Raw genomic sequence first — 17,052 nt, forward strand, 5'->3', positions numbered from 1 at the left:
AGCATTGGTACCGTTGATGAAACTAGAATTTTTAAATAATTCCTTGTTATTAACACCACACCATGTATATTAAAATAATTTAGTTTTAGATGTTATCTCGTCTCATTGACTTATACCCAGCGTACCATTTCATGCGAATTTCTAAAAGTTTAGAAAATAACATTTGTAGTTTTGTCAGCAAACTAACAGATTCAAACGCATCTTATATCAAAGTCAAACTAATACAAAAACAAAGAATCACGAGAATCATGAAATAACTGTTCATATCAGTGCAAAAATTAGATAAATTGCAAATGAAAGAGGATATATATAAGGCCAACAGTAGTATACCGCTGTTCGAAATTGATTCAATCGATTGAGAAAAAAAAAACAAATCCGGATTACAAACTAAAACTGAGGGAAACACATGGAACATAAGAGGAGAACAACGTCACAACAGAACCACTGAAATGCAACATACACAGAAACGAACTATAATATAACAATGGCAATTTTCCTTACTTGATACAGGACATTTTAAGAACAAATGGTGGAATGAACCTGATTTTGTGGCTAGACAAACCTCCCGCGTTTTACCACCTATATCCGATACTAATAGCTTCATAATTTAGTCATCATATAAAGTTTTATTTATTCAACATATTTGAAAAAAGAGATGATTCAAATGAAAATCTTCTTGGCTTTGTTTTGTGTAGCGCTATTCTAGCAACTCTTGTGTTGTTGCTTATAAAGAAATGTTAGAACTGAGAGTTGAGTTTAAGTTTATGTTTGTCCTTATTGGATATCATTGTCTATGTTGACTACGCGTATATTCTATCGTCGAAGTCACAATTGTTTGATTTTTTTCCTCGGTTAAGAATTCACCGATGTACCCATGAAACAGCCATGTTTGCAAGGTATGACAACAAGAACAAATTGCCCATACTAGAACATAAACTGGTCACTCACACAGTTGTAATGTTTTGTTTTATTTTATTTTGTTTTGTTTTGTTTTGACTTTTTTTTTTTGGGGGGGGGGAGATTCTAAAAGATAGCGTTGCTCGGTCCTATCGTCTAACAGTGTATGATGTCACCTTGATATATTTTTTCTGGCTTTTTGAAGAAAAGAAAAATCAGCTTTTAATGATTTTATTTATTTCCCTGCATCGACAATTTATTTTCAAATGAAGAGCATCGTTGGCAGTGTCAAAATCTCTATGGACAAACTCTCTGAAAAACACAACAATATTACGTTACAGACACATGAAAATAACTATAAATCTAAAATCGAGATCACATGGCATATGTATAGGTCAGAAAATATTTGTCAATTATAAGAAACATAAACTAGTATTGTATTGGACCTATGTCTGTTGATTCTATAATTTGATAAAAGTAGGATCTTTTGTTCGCATTTTACGATCAAGCAGAATGATTTATTGTCAAGTCAGTCCGTCCCATATATGTTAACTTGTCCATTATTGAAGATGTGCTGAAATGATGATATATATCAGAATATCAGATTCCAAGTAGAACAGTCACACATGATTCCATATGGGCTAATAAATAAAATTTAATATAATCTGAATTTGAATGTATACATTATCATCAACTTAAAATATCAGATATCACAATATTAGACCAAATAATTTAATAGTCAATTAATGGTAAAAGAAAAATAACAAGACATTATTGAACAATATAGTGAATCCATAGTATAATTGGGTCAAATACCCTAAAAAAATATTTTCGGGAAAAATTTGAATATATAAGGAAACGTGATAATAACTTAAAGATAAAAGTGAAGAAAATAGAAAAAAAAAAACAGTTACAAATTTATGTTGATATTTGGTAGTTTTTTTTCTAATAATCTATTACATCAGCTGGATCGATTATTATATCGATTTATACTGAGAAACACAGCATCATTAATATATAAATAATCATTTGAATACTGTACGAAATCATTTATGATTCTTTGAAAACTGGCAATTTGACGTCATCGATAAGAAAATGTTTGAATCGTTGGTATATCATGGCTTTTTGTTTTTACATTTGTCCACAGTGAACATTTGGACAGCGTAATTCTCTCAATTTTGACAAGACAATTGCTGGTTTAAGAGAGTCCAAATTGCCAAGTTGTCAGTTATTACATAAATGAATGTTTAATAGCAACCAAAATATTGATTTGCTAAAATGTTATTATAATTATTATTTTTAATTTACAACTGTTCTTATATTGCACAATGTGAGTAAGACAATCAGTTATAGTAGCATAAAAATCATCTATAAATATAACCATATCATGAACTTGTGTGACTTGACATTAACAGCTTACATTATATTTAAGAGGAAGAGGACCACGGAGTTTAATCTTAAATAAGAACTCATTTTTTGTTTATTTTTATCAATATTTTAAAGAAAAAAGATGATATCATAAATCATGACAAGACAAAATAGATATTCTTAAATTGGTACAACATACACGATTAGTGACGTCATTGGTAAATTTTTGCACACAGATATTTTAAATCCACTAAACTCGACATCGACTGTACTACATGTAATCCGATTATAAAAAACAGAGTTATTACAATTAGTGTTAAAAGATTTGCCTAAATATAAAGCAGTGTTATTTTCAAGACATGCATCATTTGTTGATTGTGAGCAGTATGTGACCTGTCCTGAAGTCTTCGTCATGTATAAGGTGTAGTTAAATATCATCTTTTTCTTAACGGAAATAGAATATGTCCAACTAAAAGCTAAATGAAGGATAACACTTACTCTGGGATACTCGCATATGTAGGCTAGGTCATAATTATGACAATTATGTGACCACCAATTCCATTTATTGTTTTGAAAGTCTAGTCTCAAACATGAATTAGAACTCCTAGAGCCTGAAATAATTAACCGACTAATTACTTCGCACTTTATATTGAATAACACAAAGGGGACTAACGCAATATAGTACACAGTCTTGTTCCACCCTCCTAACTAATTAATAAACCAATTTCAAAGTATACTTAGGGTCTCGGTGGCCGAATGGTCTAAGTATTTATTTAGCAAGTCAACATGGAGGTTGTGAGTTCGAACCCCGCTCGTGCGGGTGCACTCGACTCAAATCTTGATTGACTAGGATTGTAAGTATTCCTATCGAAGTTCGGTGCTTTTCTCCGGGCATTCCTGCTTCCTCCACCAATAAAAACTGACCGCCACGAAATAGCCTAAATGCGGTGCTTAAAGTGGCGTTAAAAACACAAAAAAATCAAATCAAATCAAAGTACACTTATGCACGTCTTGTGGAAAGACTTCAAATAGATTTGCTTCTGTACATTACAGATAAAAAAATAACTGTTATTTAAAAGGCATTTTTGTTTTCGATAATTTTTCATAATAGATGGAAGTATATATGTTTAGTAAATCTACTTTTTGTTTGAAGTTCTAAAGTTGAAAGTTTCATAAAAAACACTCCTGTGCATAGTTTCATTGTTGTTTAAATGTTTATATATTAATAGTCAGCTCGTTTGCATCTTAACATTTTAAACTCCTAAATAGATGAAGGTTGTGTTCAATATTTATTCAAGTGCCATTAAAACCAAATGTCTGCTGTGATAGATCTTTCAACAGAATAATTATAGACGTTTTTTGACACTATAAAGCATATATCGGTGATAATTTAATTTTGATATTCCACTGAAATTGATAATTCTTTACTTATTGTGTTACGTTGTCAATAACTAGCAGTTTTAACAGATTAAGTGAATTAGAATAATTCAAACATAATCAAATATCAAATATAAGTTTGTGATATAGATTTTGCAATAAAATTGAAATAAAGGCAACAGTTGTATACCGCTGTTTGAAAGCCATAAATCGTTTGAGAGAAAACTTTAAAAAAAAAATTGAGTTACAAACTAAAACTGAAGGATACACATCAACTATAAGAGGAAAACAACGAAACAATAGAAACACTGAAGTGTAGCAAAAAAACGAAAGTACAAAGATAATCTAAAATGTTCCTGTACACGATAAGCCGACGTTTTTATTATGAGGTAGTTTATTTGTAAGCGACACATCGATAATCGATAGACTAAACTATATTCACAACCGTGTATGAAATACTTTCTTATGAATGCATATAAGTTAAGAAGTATAGGTATACAGAACAATGCACCAAAATGATGTGTAAGGACAAATGTGTATTTAACTTTATCTTACCTCTTATACTTTTATAGAGATATGATTAGTTAAAGGAATACACAATATGACTATGTATATTTGATATAGGGTGTCCTAAAACATATAGGGTTAGTTACGATATGGGATTAGTAAGGAGTTACTTCCCTTTAAAAACAAAAAAAGATGCCACAACTCTTTATAAAAGCAACAAGATGTTGAGGACAAAATCTGAAAGGATTCAACAGATGAAAAAATTGATAACGAAAGACTGAAATAAGTTCATTAAACATGATTAAAGCTAACAAGTTGTTATTATTGGCATAACAGAGTTACTTCCCTTTCGAAAAAAAAAAGAAATCTGAAAGGATTCAACAGACGAAGAAATTGATACATGTGACAATGATTGAAATCAGTTCATAAAACAAATTTAAGGCTAAAAAGTTGTTATTGTTGGCATTTGTTTTTTCTATAGACAAAATGAAGTAGGATCTTAATACTAAGTACTGAAGACTTGATCACTTTGATATGCCGCTAATCAAAAAACCAAATGTGAAAATAGTCGGTTAGATAAATTCGTAATACACTCATGTCCAGTGTACAAAGTAGTACGTTTTCTATATTGTTTCATACTCTTTTCTACATCGTTGACATTGACGATATCGCGAGGTAGACAATGTTGACTCGATATTGTACAACATTGTCGATATCGTTTAATACTCTTGTCCACATCGTTGACATTGACGATATCGCGAAGTAGACAATGTTAACACGATAGTTTACAATATTGTCGATATTGTTTCATACTCTTGTTTACATCTTTGATACCGCCGATATCGCTAACACATTACTCGTGTTTACATTGTTAATTTTGAACACAACGATGACTACATGGTCTTGTACTACTTTGCCGATATCCTTTCATCATATTGTCTCTGCATGGTTGGCACTGACGACATCGCGAAAAAAAACAATGTCAAAACACTGTTTTATAACGAAATCTATAATGTCAACATTGTAACACAATTTGTGTTCCAATTTACTAGTTACATTATTAATACAATTTCAAGTTCATGACCCTTGTAGACATTTATCGTTCATGTATTTTGCTGACGTTATATAATTGCATTGCGCAGATGTTAATAACATTGTAAACTGACCAACCTAGTACATGTATTACTTAATAGCTAGACTACTCTATACAATGGTTGACATGTATGGCCAGTTTTGACAGTTGATGGATTGCCCCTCTGAACTATATAAGATCCAGCTTTGGACTTGAAGGTGGACAGATTGGTACCACAGATTTGTACCGAAGATTCCGCAAAGGTCTCCCCCCTCGTGGGTAGGCTGGAACTCATGCGCTTAATATCCGAACGTAATCCATCAAGACTGAACATTTATACTATACGATCACGTGCCCGTGTGAGATATTGAACATTCGAACAATTCAACTTTAAAGACAGTTTGTGAACATTCGAACATTTGAACTTTAGAATCTTTCTTGACTTGTAAATACCTAATAAAATTATTTAATCTACTGACTATATTACAACATCGCAAAGATGATGATGATGAGTAGGAGGATGAGGAAGATAGAGATTTAAGAAGACAATGACACATCATTGACCAAAACACTCCTGAAATGCGGTGGAGTTTAACTGAGTTTTGTTGGGTCCAAACCGTCCCCCTCTGCCTGGTCAGAGATGAAAAAGAAAAAATACAAAAAGTACCCACAGTAAAAATAAATCCTTAATGTATCCAACCCGAAAAGGAAACACCACATGACAATAAAACATAAAATACAAAAAGGGCTTTTTAAAAAAGATATCTCGCAGTTACTGAAAGCTGGCTAAAAATACATTTAGACAAGATCAGTCCTTGAAATTGCCAATTTAGACTTTTTTCTGGCATTCCTCTTCCATTAAAATGGGTCTAGAGTTATTGTTTCATAAACTAAAAAGACAAAATACGATGTCGTAAAATCCCTTTTATGAAACATATACTGAGTGTATCGTATAACTAACACAGTAATATCGGCGTTGCCAACAATGTAGACAGCAAGTAGGACGATGTAGACGATGTTGTAACAATGTTGTCAACTTCGCGATGTCGGCAATGTCAATGTTGTAGACAGCAAGAAAAAACGATGTAGAAGATGTCGTCACGATGGTGTCAACATCGCGATATCGGTGATGTCAATGATGTAGACAGGAAAGGGGGACGATGTAGACGATGTTGTCACGATATTGTCATCATCACGATATCGGCAACGTCAACGATGTAGACAGGAAAGGACAATGTAGACAATGTTGCGAGCAGGTATAAAATCATGAACGAAGTTGACAATATCGGCGATATCGTCACTACATCGTGCACTGGACATACCTCGTGACCTAATACGATATATATATATGAGGTCAGTAAATTCCATATGGGAATTCTAGCTTCGCTCTCACCCAATATGGAAATTACTGACCCCATAAATAAATCGTAATAGGTCACTAACACACCGTGGTACTAATAATATAACCTGGAATACCACATTACAAGCCTGCTAACGTAAACAAGTACAAAGTCAATACAAAGGTCGATTGAAGTTTCGACCTAGAGGTTACGTCATTTAAATATTCTTGTTCACGCTGTGTAAAAATGTTGAAAAATAATAATTCAGCTCTATCAATTTCAATGAACTGAAAACATATTTACATTGACCCTGTCACAAAAATAAGAATTTCAAAAGCTTGAACCACACACAACATGTGTATCGGATAAATAACATTGGAAATATAGCAGTGAAAAAGACTTAATTTTATCTTCGAGACGCTACATATTTCTTTAACAATAGAACGTGATTAAAATGTCCAGATGATTTTTACAGTGTTATCTCCCTGTAGTGTTATGTAACACCTAAGTTATAAAGAAAACGTCAAATTTACCTGATCCAAATGGGAGAGCATTGAAATCAAATGAACTATTTTCTGTGTCAAATATGTATAATCCATCTTGGTCGAGATCATTTGCACCGGTCCACACAAATCCTGTGAGAAAATCAAATTTTAATGAGTTTCATCAAAAACAGAAATTAACAAACAAAAAAAAGGATGAACAAAAGAATCAAGGTCGAATGTAATTTAAAACAAGTCCAAAAACATGATTGTGGTTTACATATTTTGTTCAACCAATGAAGCTGATAAAAAAAAACTGCTATATTTACCTGACTTAATGCGGAAAACGTTTGTTAGGTTGCTGCTATCTATTTATCAGTAATTATTTACATAATGACTTTGAAGCAAGTCTTTTCGTACTATAACAATTTTGTATCTCTGGCATTTCCTTCCTGAAAGTACCACCTTGCACCTCATGGATCAATGCATGTCTACTTTTTAGTTTATATTTGTGAAGCAGTGATATTTTGTCCAACCGCGGTATTGGAAATTTTTCAAAAACAAAAGTGAATAATTCAAAAAGGGAAAGATCCTTCATTCTGTCCAATTGTAAATTCTTAATTGTTTAATATTTAATGTATACTGTTAAAATCAACAAGATACATACGTTAATAGATATAATATGTAATAATACATTGGTGATAATATTAATTCAAACGAACATTATAACAATATATTGAAACATGGATATCTTTAGTTATACTTTACTTGCTTGCAGGTTTTTTTTTAGGGTGGCTAGGGCGTCTTAATTTAAATTGATTGAAGTTTTCGAGAACTTGTCAAAATGAAGTTTTTATAATGCTTTTTTCAAAAAAAGATTTAAAAGTATGGGTCAACGGACTTTTTTTTCACGCTACAGGTTGTGCTAAATTGTGAGATGTTGTATAGATTATGCATGGAAAATCAAATTTTGTGTGATAAAAAGAAAACATACAATCAGAACTATAAAATAAAATGTGAGAAGATGGCTCTTATACCATGCTTTCAGATAAGAAAAAGAAAAATTGGGGTCACCGAACTTGTTTTCTTGCTACATATCAAAATAGGTAAATTTGTAACACTTTCTATTATAAAAATTACTTTATTTGAGTTACCTTCCCTTATTTGGCAAGGTTGACAAAATGCAATTAAACACAAACAAGGTGTTTTTGAGAAATTACACCTGTGACTATGATAAAACACACAATTTTTCTATATTTATATAAAAAGTCTTTTACATAATTCACATAAAACTCTCAAAATTTGCACATCTCATCAAATATCTAGACCAAAGTTATCTCCTTCTTCAAAATCCAAGATGGAGGAAGACATCTGAGCCACCTTAACTTATTTTTCAATATCGGGTTAATGAACCAAAGTGGGATTATTTTCTGCATTTAGTTGTTTAGTTATTAACAGCTGTTTATCATGAAATGCGTTGCAGTGAAATGCAGTAAAAGTGTACTTTAATCTAAGAAGAGATCCATAAATAAAAATGTTTGCATCAAAATTTACAATTTAAATGACAAATGTTATACATATAGTGAGTCACTGAGTGAGTGATATACATGTATAACTCCCTTCTGGTATGTTTAAATAAGTGTTGTCAAATCGTACACTTTTGCCTAACCGGTTACTCGGATAATCATTCGACCGATTAACCGGTAGTTTAAGTTGATGTCTGAAGACCTTATCAATAGTACCCTACACGTAGATATAAGAAGATGTGGTATGAGTGTCAATGTGACTACCTTCCATCCAAGTCATACATGTACATTTACGTTTTTTTATACGATGAATTAAGTTTGTCCTTTGGTATTATAAGGCTTGTCTGTGAAGATTCATGTCAAAGTTTGACTTTTAATAATCAAATACACGGTATTAACTATGACGTTTATACTAACTTCAGATTGAATAATTAAAAAAACTTCTTGTTATCGTAGAATTTAAAATGTCTGAAACCGAAGGTTCTTTCATTTTCTCTTGTTGTCCCTGAAAATAATGTGCTGTGTTTTAATTTGAATTGAACATTGCTGATACTCGTACCATCAAGTATACATTGATTACATTCACGTTGGTTTGCTTTTTATAGTTTTTGAATTAGCATTTCGTTTAAAGTATGACAAATACTTGCACGACGTAGATTGCACATTCAGATGTAGGTCTTCACAATATTGGATCAAAAATGAAATAATGAAGTAAATCGTAAAATTTAATCGTATTACTTATTTAAAGTTATTGTTAAAAAAACTAATTATGTTTCCTAAATATCTTGACCCGAGCTGAGAGACGAGTTCTAATTAATTTTATATTTTTGGATTAACAATAGCAATCAATATACTGGACAATTGATCCGTCAAATTAATTACCACGACGACAATTCTTAAAAAAAACATAACTATTTAATGATTTCAATACTAATTTATATCGAATTTATTCAAATTTAAAAAAAAAAGTCCGGTTTACCGGTTAGCGTTCTTGGTATTCGGTATTCGGTCGTTCGAACGGTTAACCGGTTAACCGTTGACAACACTAGTTTAAATAGTTGCATTACGTAAATTAAACAAACGATCACATGACTAGTTTGAATCTTAAAATAATTCTTTTGAAATATCCAATAAATAGTTCACCCATCATTCTCTAGTATCTACATTACTTGTGAACTATCTTCAGCTTTCGAACGTATTTGGGAGAGGTTTAATACTGTATCGTAATGCGAAAAATATAATTAAAATTCGAAATCACGAAATGTAAAAAAGTGTTATCACATATTAAATTAGTCTTCATAAATTTGTGGATCTAGTTATGACTTTTTTTTATAAAACTAAACGGATAAGATTCGTTATGACATTTTTTTGTAATATGTGAAAACAGATTAAGTTTGTTCACACGAGTGTGTTATTTGTTATACATTTAAATTTATTTTTATATTTCGTGATTACTGAATAACTTCATTTAAAAAGAATAAATGTAACATGTACAATCTCAACTTACCAGGGTTAAATTCACTTGTAACTGCAACGGCTTCTTGTTCAGTGTTCGGTCTCCACAGATAGGCACCTGGTGTACCGGCACAAATCGACTGAAATTTAGTAAGAAAATTTAAGGAAATGTCGTTTACCGTGCTCGGAAATTTAAAAACGATCCTGGTACGTGTAAACGTATCGATCCTTTAAATAAACGTATTGTAAAAGGTTAAGAATTCAACCCTGTCAACATTGTTTATGTTGGTATACATATTGATTTTGCTTAGTAAATTAAAAGCAAAATGAATATTGTTATTATATACATATACACATTCATGGATCTACAATCTCTCGATACCTGTTTCTTGCCATAGCACAAGGTCGTGTTTTTCTCTGAATGTTGGATGTGTACTGATTGGTAATTCAGTCTTAGATGCATGAATGTTTTTATTAGTTATTTTTGGATTTGACCTAGTTGTCAGTTACTGCGAGTATCTCAGAATTAAACCTATAGTCTTTTTGTTGTTAAAATATACAAGTACTTTGGTACGTCCATTCTGTATAGTACAAATGTATTTCTATTTATATCCAGCTGATGTGTAAAGCCTTTTTAAATTGATTTTTTATAGTTCGTTCTTATGTTGTACTATTACACAACTGTTCAAGGTCAAAAAAGGGTTGGGATTCCGCTAACATGATTCATTCCCCAACACTATGTATGTATTACCTGTTCAAAGTCAGGAGCCTGTAATTCGGGGGTGGTTGTCGATTGTTGATGTGTTACATATTTATTTTTCGTTCATTTTTTGTATATAAATTAGACCGTCAGTGTTCTCGTACGAATTGTTTAACATTTGTCATTTCGGGGGACCTTTAACAGCTGACTATGCGCATGCGATATGGACTTTGCTTATTGTCGAAGTCCTACGGTGACCTATAGTTGTTAATTTCTGTGTCATTTGGTCTCTAGTGAAGAGTTGTCTCATTGGCAATCATACCACATCTTTCATTTTATATTGTCTACATGTTTTCGGTTTTGTTAATGTAAATTGTCTGCTGTTTTATCTACATTCGTTCAACATCATGAAAAGCGTCAAATGTTTTTTTTTAAATATAAAAAAATGACTCTTTTTTTTTTTACCTCAAATTAACCAGCTTTCAACAACGTACTGTAAGCCTTAACTTATACACTAAGAATTGGAAGTTAATATTCTTCGTATACTTATCGGGTGATACAGTCTTTTATAACAATTATAATGTAATTGGAACGGATAACATAACTTAAGTCAGGGATTACAAATTCTGTAATGTCATTTGATTAATACATCACACATATCTGTATTGTAATCTTATAATCTACTTTCAGAATAAACAATGTATATTACACGGTTTTTGATTTTTGTTTGTTTAGGACTAATTTTAGCAAATACTGGTTAATAAACATACTCACCCGAGCATTAACCCAATTTGTTTTTGATCCACCACGTAAATAACAATTAGTACTAGTTACTTGGCTTGGTAATAACCTGAACCCCGCTGGACAAGTTTCCGAAACACATGGCGCTACTAATATTTAAAACATATGAGTTATTTTTTCAACAATCGCAATTATAACATAAAAACATAAAGCTATGTCGTATTTACAATGACCATCATCAAATGTTTCATAACGTCATCTAAATCTTAATTCAAACATTGAAGAGTTATAAAGTATGAAAAATTATATAGGTAAATAATCAAATTATACAGAACAATGCCATTTTTTGTGTGTAATAAACTTAAAGAAGCTTAATGGAAAATTTGTTTTTAATCCAAAACAAAATACTGACCTACGTGTACAAAATATTTCAAACGGTATTATGGATAATGCAAACTGATTGCTTTCATAATATTCAAATATTTTTGTTAAAAGATATAGGATAGATCTCAAATTGATAAATAATACGACAAAATATGTTAAATTATACTGCCGACAATAGGAATTTCATTGATTATTGTTTTAACTATACCAATCGTCGTTATAAATGTAAGAAAGGCGACAAGTATGTATTGAATATAAAACAAATCCAATGTAACACATTGACTTGCTTTCCAAGTGTGAAATAAGCAGGCGTAAAGTCAAAACATTAGTGCAGAACAGAAACATTTCTGAAAATTGGAATGCTTTGTCTTCAACTGACAAATTGAAAATGTTTTACTTACATTTGCAACATGGTCTTTTGTTGCAACAACTACCATACTGTTTCCATCTTTCCCCAAACGTCGCATCACATGAATAACCTCTTTGTCCGCAAGTTCCGTTTGACGATTGGCATTTTCCAGATAGAACTAAATAGTACAGTATTCAGATATAATATAGCATGGTTAATTTTTGTAAAAACATTAAAAGATAAGAATAAAGATATAAAGTCTTCGTTTATTTTCCAAAAATTACCCTTATTTACCATGTTAAATATAGGACATTTTTTTTATTATTTTTACGATAAAAGTTAAAATGTAATGACATTGTGGTTTGGTTTCTCAGGAATAACGTTTTTTTTTTTCATTTTCTACTTCCTAAATTTCTCAACCAAAGTAGATTTATTTTTTTACACTTACCCTACATAATTTTAAGCAATAAACTGTAAACAATAAAATATAACCATGACTTAATGTATCCTGATAATTTATGTAAACAACCGATACCAAGATGTGTGTTGTAAATTATCCAGATGTATAAACTAGCAAAGGTCAATTCGAGCAAAACATAAAATAAGTGATATATACCAATAGACCTAAAGTCGAAAACTAACTGACAACGTCATGGTAAAAAAAAAGAAACAGAGAATCAACAGTACATTAAACACTTTGAACATTCGTGCATATTATGCTACTTGGCAGTTGATGCCATAGCAATCCTTATACTTAAGATTTTAACTATCCGAGACTCTTTTCCACTCTCTGTCACAAAATATGTTATCGACACTCTGAGATTCCGGAAACGCTTTATTATATTTATGGTTATTGAAGGTTTTACATTATCTAGACTATACTTTGTTTGTGGTTGTTATCCGGTTGTCAATAATTGCTGACTTCCACTTCCATTTGAATTTTTGTGGATAGTTATCTCATTGGTAGTCATACCACATATCCATATTTTTATCTAAGAAATATTCCTCAATATAAATTTTGAAAGTTTGAAAAGATTTTTTAGTCGGCCTCTAACAGTACACCCTTCAAATAACGAATTAATTGTGTTAGTCTCATCAGTGAACAAGTAAAACCAAACCTAATAGCAGTCATTACAGCAGTTCAAATGTTTTTATTCATTGACATGCCGTAATGAAAGCACCCATTGGTATGCCAGAATACTTACTGCCGCAATGAGACACATCAAGTGTGCAAAGGATGATTACAATCGAACAACAAAACTTCATCATGATACTGAAATTAAAAATAGTCTTAATCAATTCTATTTCCCGGGTTATTTATACAGTAAGTGAGTATGCATTACATATTAAAGTTAGATTCATGCTAATATCAAGTTCCAAACAGCATAAACCAAAGTAAAAACTTAGCTGGTGTATAAGGTAGTTCACGGGTATAGAAGAAAAAATGACAGAATTTTCATTTACTTTGCCAAAATAAAGATTTTGCTATGCTTTTTGCAAAAAAATGATAAAAAGTATGGGTCACCGCGCTATTTTGCAGGGTGCGAATCGTTTAAAATTGCCATAACTTGCTTAGGTTGTTCATGAAAAAACTCATTTTTGTGCATAAAAAGAAATCTATGAGACAGAATTTTGAAATGAAATATATGACGATAGGTTTTAAAATATGTTTTAAGAAAATAAAAATAAAAATGGTGTCATCGTAATTGTTTTCTTGCTTCAAGTAAAAAATGAAAATTTCCCAATTGTCAATAATAAATTTTGTACTAAAAGTGGTATCTCTCCTTAAATGGCTTCTTTGAAAAATTAATTTTTAAAGCACAAATATTTGGTATTTGTTCAAGGATATTCGATAATTCAAATTGAAGTGGTTTTTTTATAAATAAACATTGTTGGCAATACATTGGAAATCTGTCTCCAAATTTGCAAATTTGAGTAAAGAATTTTAGACCGATTATTCACTGTGATTGTATAATTCAAGATGACTGTATACCCTGAACAACCATAATAGGACTTTGAGTTGTGAGCATTAAAGCTGTTTAAAGTTTTTGCCTTATGATTATTCTAATCACGAGGATAACTTATCAAGACAACTGTAGTTCATTTTCATTGGTTTAAAGGCGAAGTGGGTAATCGGGAGTTTTAAATTGCAATCGAACTGTCGGGAATAGAAGATATTGAAAGTATTCAGATCACCTCTATTTCGGTTTAAGGAGTTCGAATTTATCTTGTTTCAGTTTAAAATTGTGTTCTTTGTGATTTTTTATTTTGAATGTCAGTGTTGTTTATAACGATTATAGTGCTGTCTATGAGAAAGGTGTTCGAAATTTATCATTTCATATTCGGTTAAGTTTAAAGAAAATGTCCGAATGTTTACAGTATGTCTTATTGTTAAATAATTATAGATTATCGTTGACCATATCAACGAGATAAGATTGATTTTCACGCTTGAGCCAGGATGTCGAAAGCGAGAAAAATAATCGAGTTGAGATAACCAATGATAATCTGTTTATCGCTATTTTACCTATGACATCGTTGTCAACTAATGTCAATTTCATTAGCAAGGCCGTGTGCCTCTTAAGTTTCTAGCGATAATTTTCCATCTCAAGCGAGTAGCATGATATGAAAAATTAGCACCAAAACAGATCAAAGGAAAAATGCACAAAATAGCAAACATTTTTTATAAATTTGTCTAAAACGGCCTCTATTATATAATGCAGATTGAAGTAGTATTTTTTTCTGCTGTCTTTAAATAAATCGGTCTTTACTCGCCTTTTTTGTTTTTAGATTAAAATCCCAACTGGTGTTTTTCCTGAATAACCATAAAATTAAGGACCAATCCTAAATTCCCTGTTTTTTTAATAGAACATATCTACAGTATTTAATAAGACATGATGTCGTTTCAATAATGCATGAAATGCATGAAATATTTGGCACTGGTCGTTAGGTCTCTTGTTCGTGTGTCGAAACCTAAAATTTATTAAAAAAAAATGATAACCAGTTGATGATTTTAAGAGGTTGTAAAATTCCAGAACTGTTAAAAAAAGTCAATTCTGCTGAAAACCCGCCGTCCAATATTCGGATTCAGTAATATAAAAGGCATCACCCAAATTTATTAGTACAAGATAATGCACTTAGCTAACGATTAATTCAATTGGATTAACATATGTTGCTTATTTTCTCTAATTGAGCATGAAATACGTGTTACTTGACACCGAGCAAATGTTTTTTAAGTTAATCCATAATTCGTTAGATTAAAGTCATATAAAACTTCAAAACAACAAAATGATGCATATGATTTTATACCTTAATGGCTAGTTTTTATTATAAAACTTATGTTTATATACTTTGTTCTCAAGAAAATGCATCAATTTGTCAAAATTTAAAAGAAATTTCCCTTTTTTTAATTGTTTGCTTCCAGTAAATAATTCGTCGATATGTTTTCCGTATGCAGTGAATTCAGCGTGACCTTTTTCGTAAAAATCCAGTGATTGCAATACGCATGGATCTGTCATTGAAATACACTATTATCTTGGCGTTGAAAGTGTTATACACGTGCCCTATATTCATGCTTATTCGTTGATTGTTTACTAATGTGACACTGTAAAACTACGGCTTCAAAACAGGACAATTAAACGATATTGATGCGTAAAAAGTAATCGAATCGTGTACAGCAGACTAAGTTTATGATATATACATGCATTGGGTAAACAATATTTTCCACCTGTCAATCCTTTCATTTGACTTTAAATTTGCAATTAAGATAATCATTAACAACTGGCATTAAACGAACTAATGCTAATAAATGACCACTTCATCTATTGTGTCCCCCATCATAGAGTTGCCTTTAACATTATTGAACTTTAATACGTGAGACGTTCTGGCGTTTAACAGTGGACACGTTTTGGCGGATACCAATTATCGGACACGTTTGGGGGTTTTGGAATCGGACCCGTATTGGGGTTATGGAATACGGACACGTTTTGGGAGAATAGACACGTTTTGGGGGAATCGGACACGTTTGGGAGGATTGACAAGTTTGGGAGTGTTACATTTAATCTAATGTGTTTTAACTAATAACATATACAGAGGGTTTTAAACAACATAGGAACTCATTGGAAGTTCAAAAAGTAATGCATCTGCTTCATGGGTATGAAAGGAGAGTGTGATGGTGATGATAAAAAGGTGCCATTCGACAAAAGACATAAATCCATCAAAACGATGCCAAAGAAATAAAAAATAAAAATGGACAAACAGCAGCTACAAACATTACAAAGCATTTTAATGACTAATTACCACTAGGTAAACATGGTAAATTGTTTAAGTAAATTAATATCTATGCCTTTCAACTAAAGTTGACATGAACGTTGTGAGTGTCTACAGCTCCAAGGAAACAAGATGAGTTGACAATTATCTGATACAATACTCTTTTATTACATCTTTAATTATATTAAACAAATTCAAATAACAAGTATATCGTTTGTAAGAAAATAATTGAAAACTTACCACTATGTTTGATAGCAGACCTGTAGATAGATAGATGACAGTGAAACGGCTTATTAAATAGCAAGCTAAATTAAAGTACTTGGTGAATGTTCTGCCAGGTTTGCAACATCGATTAGTGACATGTGTTGTTTTTCCTTCTTATAATTTACTGAATAAGCAATTAATTTGTCAACGTGTAACTTCCTTCATCTGTAACTAAAAATATTTCACTTTTTGATCGATACTTATATTGCATCAGTAAATTCAAACATTAGTAAGAAGAATATGTGGTTTGATTGCAAATGAGACAACTATCCACAAAAGACCAAAATGACACAGACATTAACAACTATAGGTCACCGTACGGCC

General features: G+C 31.4%; 1 protein-coding gene across 2 annotated transcripts; it reads right to left on the reverse strand.

Moving 5' to 3' along the window:
* Positions 1 to 1,112: 1,112 nt before the first annotated feature.
* Positions 1,113 to 16,838, reverse strand: LOC139485511 (sperm receptor for egg jelly-like). 2 transcript variants are annotated; one of them, XM_071270040.1, is made up of 8 exons: positions 16,705 to 16,838; positions 13,404 to 13,471; positions 12,251 to 12,376; positions 11,499 to 11,614; positions 10,077 to 10,164; positions 7,095 to 7,196; positions 2,764 to 2,876; positions 1,113 to 1,209 (listed from the first exon to the last, which is right to left on the reverse strand). In XM_071270040.1, exons 2-8 carry the CDS (start codon positions 13,465 to 13,467, stop codon positions 1,195 to 1,197), a joined length of 624 nt encoding a protein of 207 aa, XP_071126141.1. In that variant the 5' UTR covers positions 13,468 to 13,471; positions 16,705 to 16,838; the 3' UTR covers positions 1,113 to 1,194. The 2 variants fall into 2 exon arrangements, with proteins under 2 accessions (XP_071126141.1, XP_071126142.1); XM_071270041.1 differs by lacking the exon at positions 2,764 to 2,876.
* Positions 16,839 to 17,052: the final 214 nt, after the last annotated feature.

Source organism: Mytilus edulis, chromosome 8 (assembly GCF_963676685.1).
Source record: "Mytilus edulis chromosome 8, xbMytEdul2.2, whole genome shotgun sequence".
NCBI classification, from domain to species: Eukaryota; Metazoa; Mollusca; class Bivalvia; order Mytilida; family Mytilidae; genus Mytilus; species Mytilus edulis.

What these genes read in the sequence shown, in the direction of transcription:
- LOC139485511 (XM_071270040.1), bottom strand. Translation starts at nt 13,467, where the DNA reads ATGATGAAGTTTTGTTGTTCGATTGTAATCATCCTTTGCACACTTGAT. An exon ending in TGATGTGTCTCATTGCGGCA is followed by an intron (nt 12,377 to 13,403) that starts GTAAGTATTCTG and finishes TGTACTATTTAG; the next exon opens with TTCTATCTGGAAAATGCCAA. An exon ending in TACAAGTGAATTTAACCCTG is followed by an intron (nt 7,197 to 10,076) that starts GTAAGTTGAGAT and finishes ATTTTCTCACAG; the next exon opens with GATTTGTGTGGACCGGTGCA.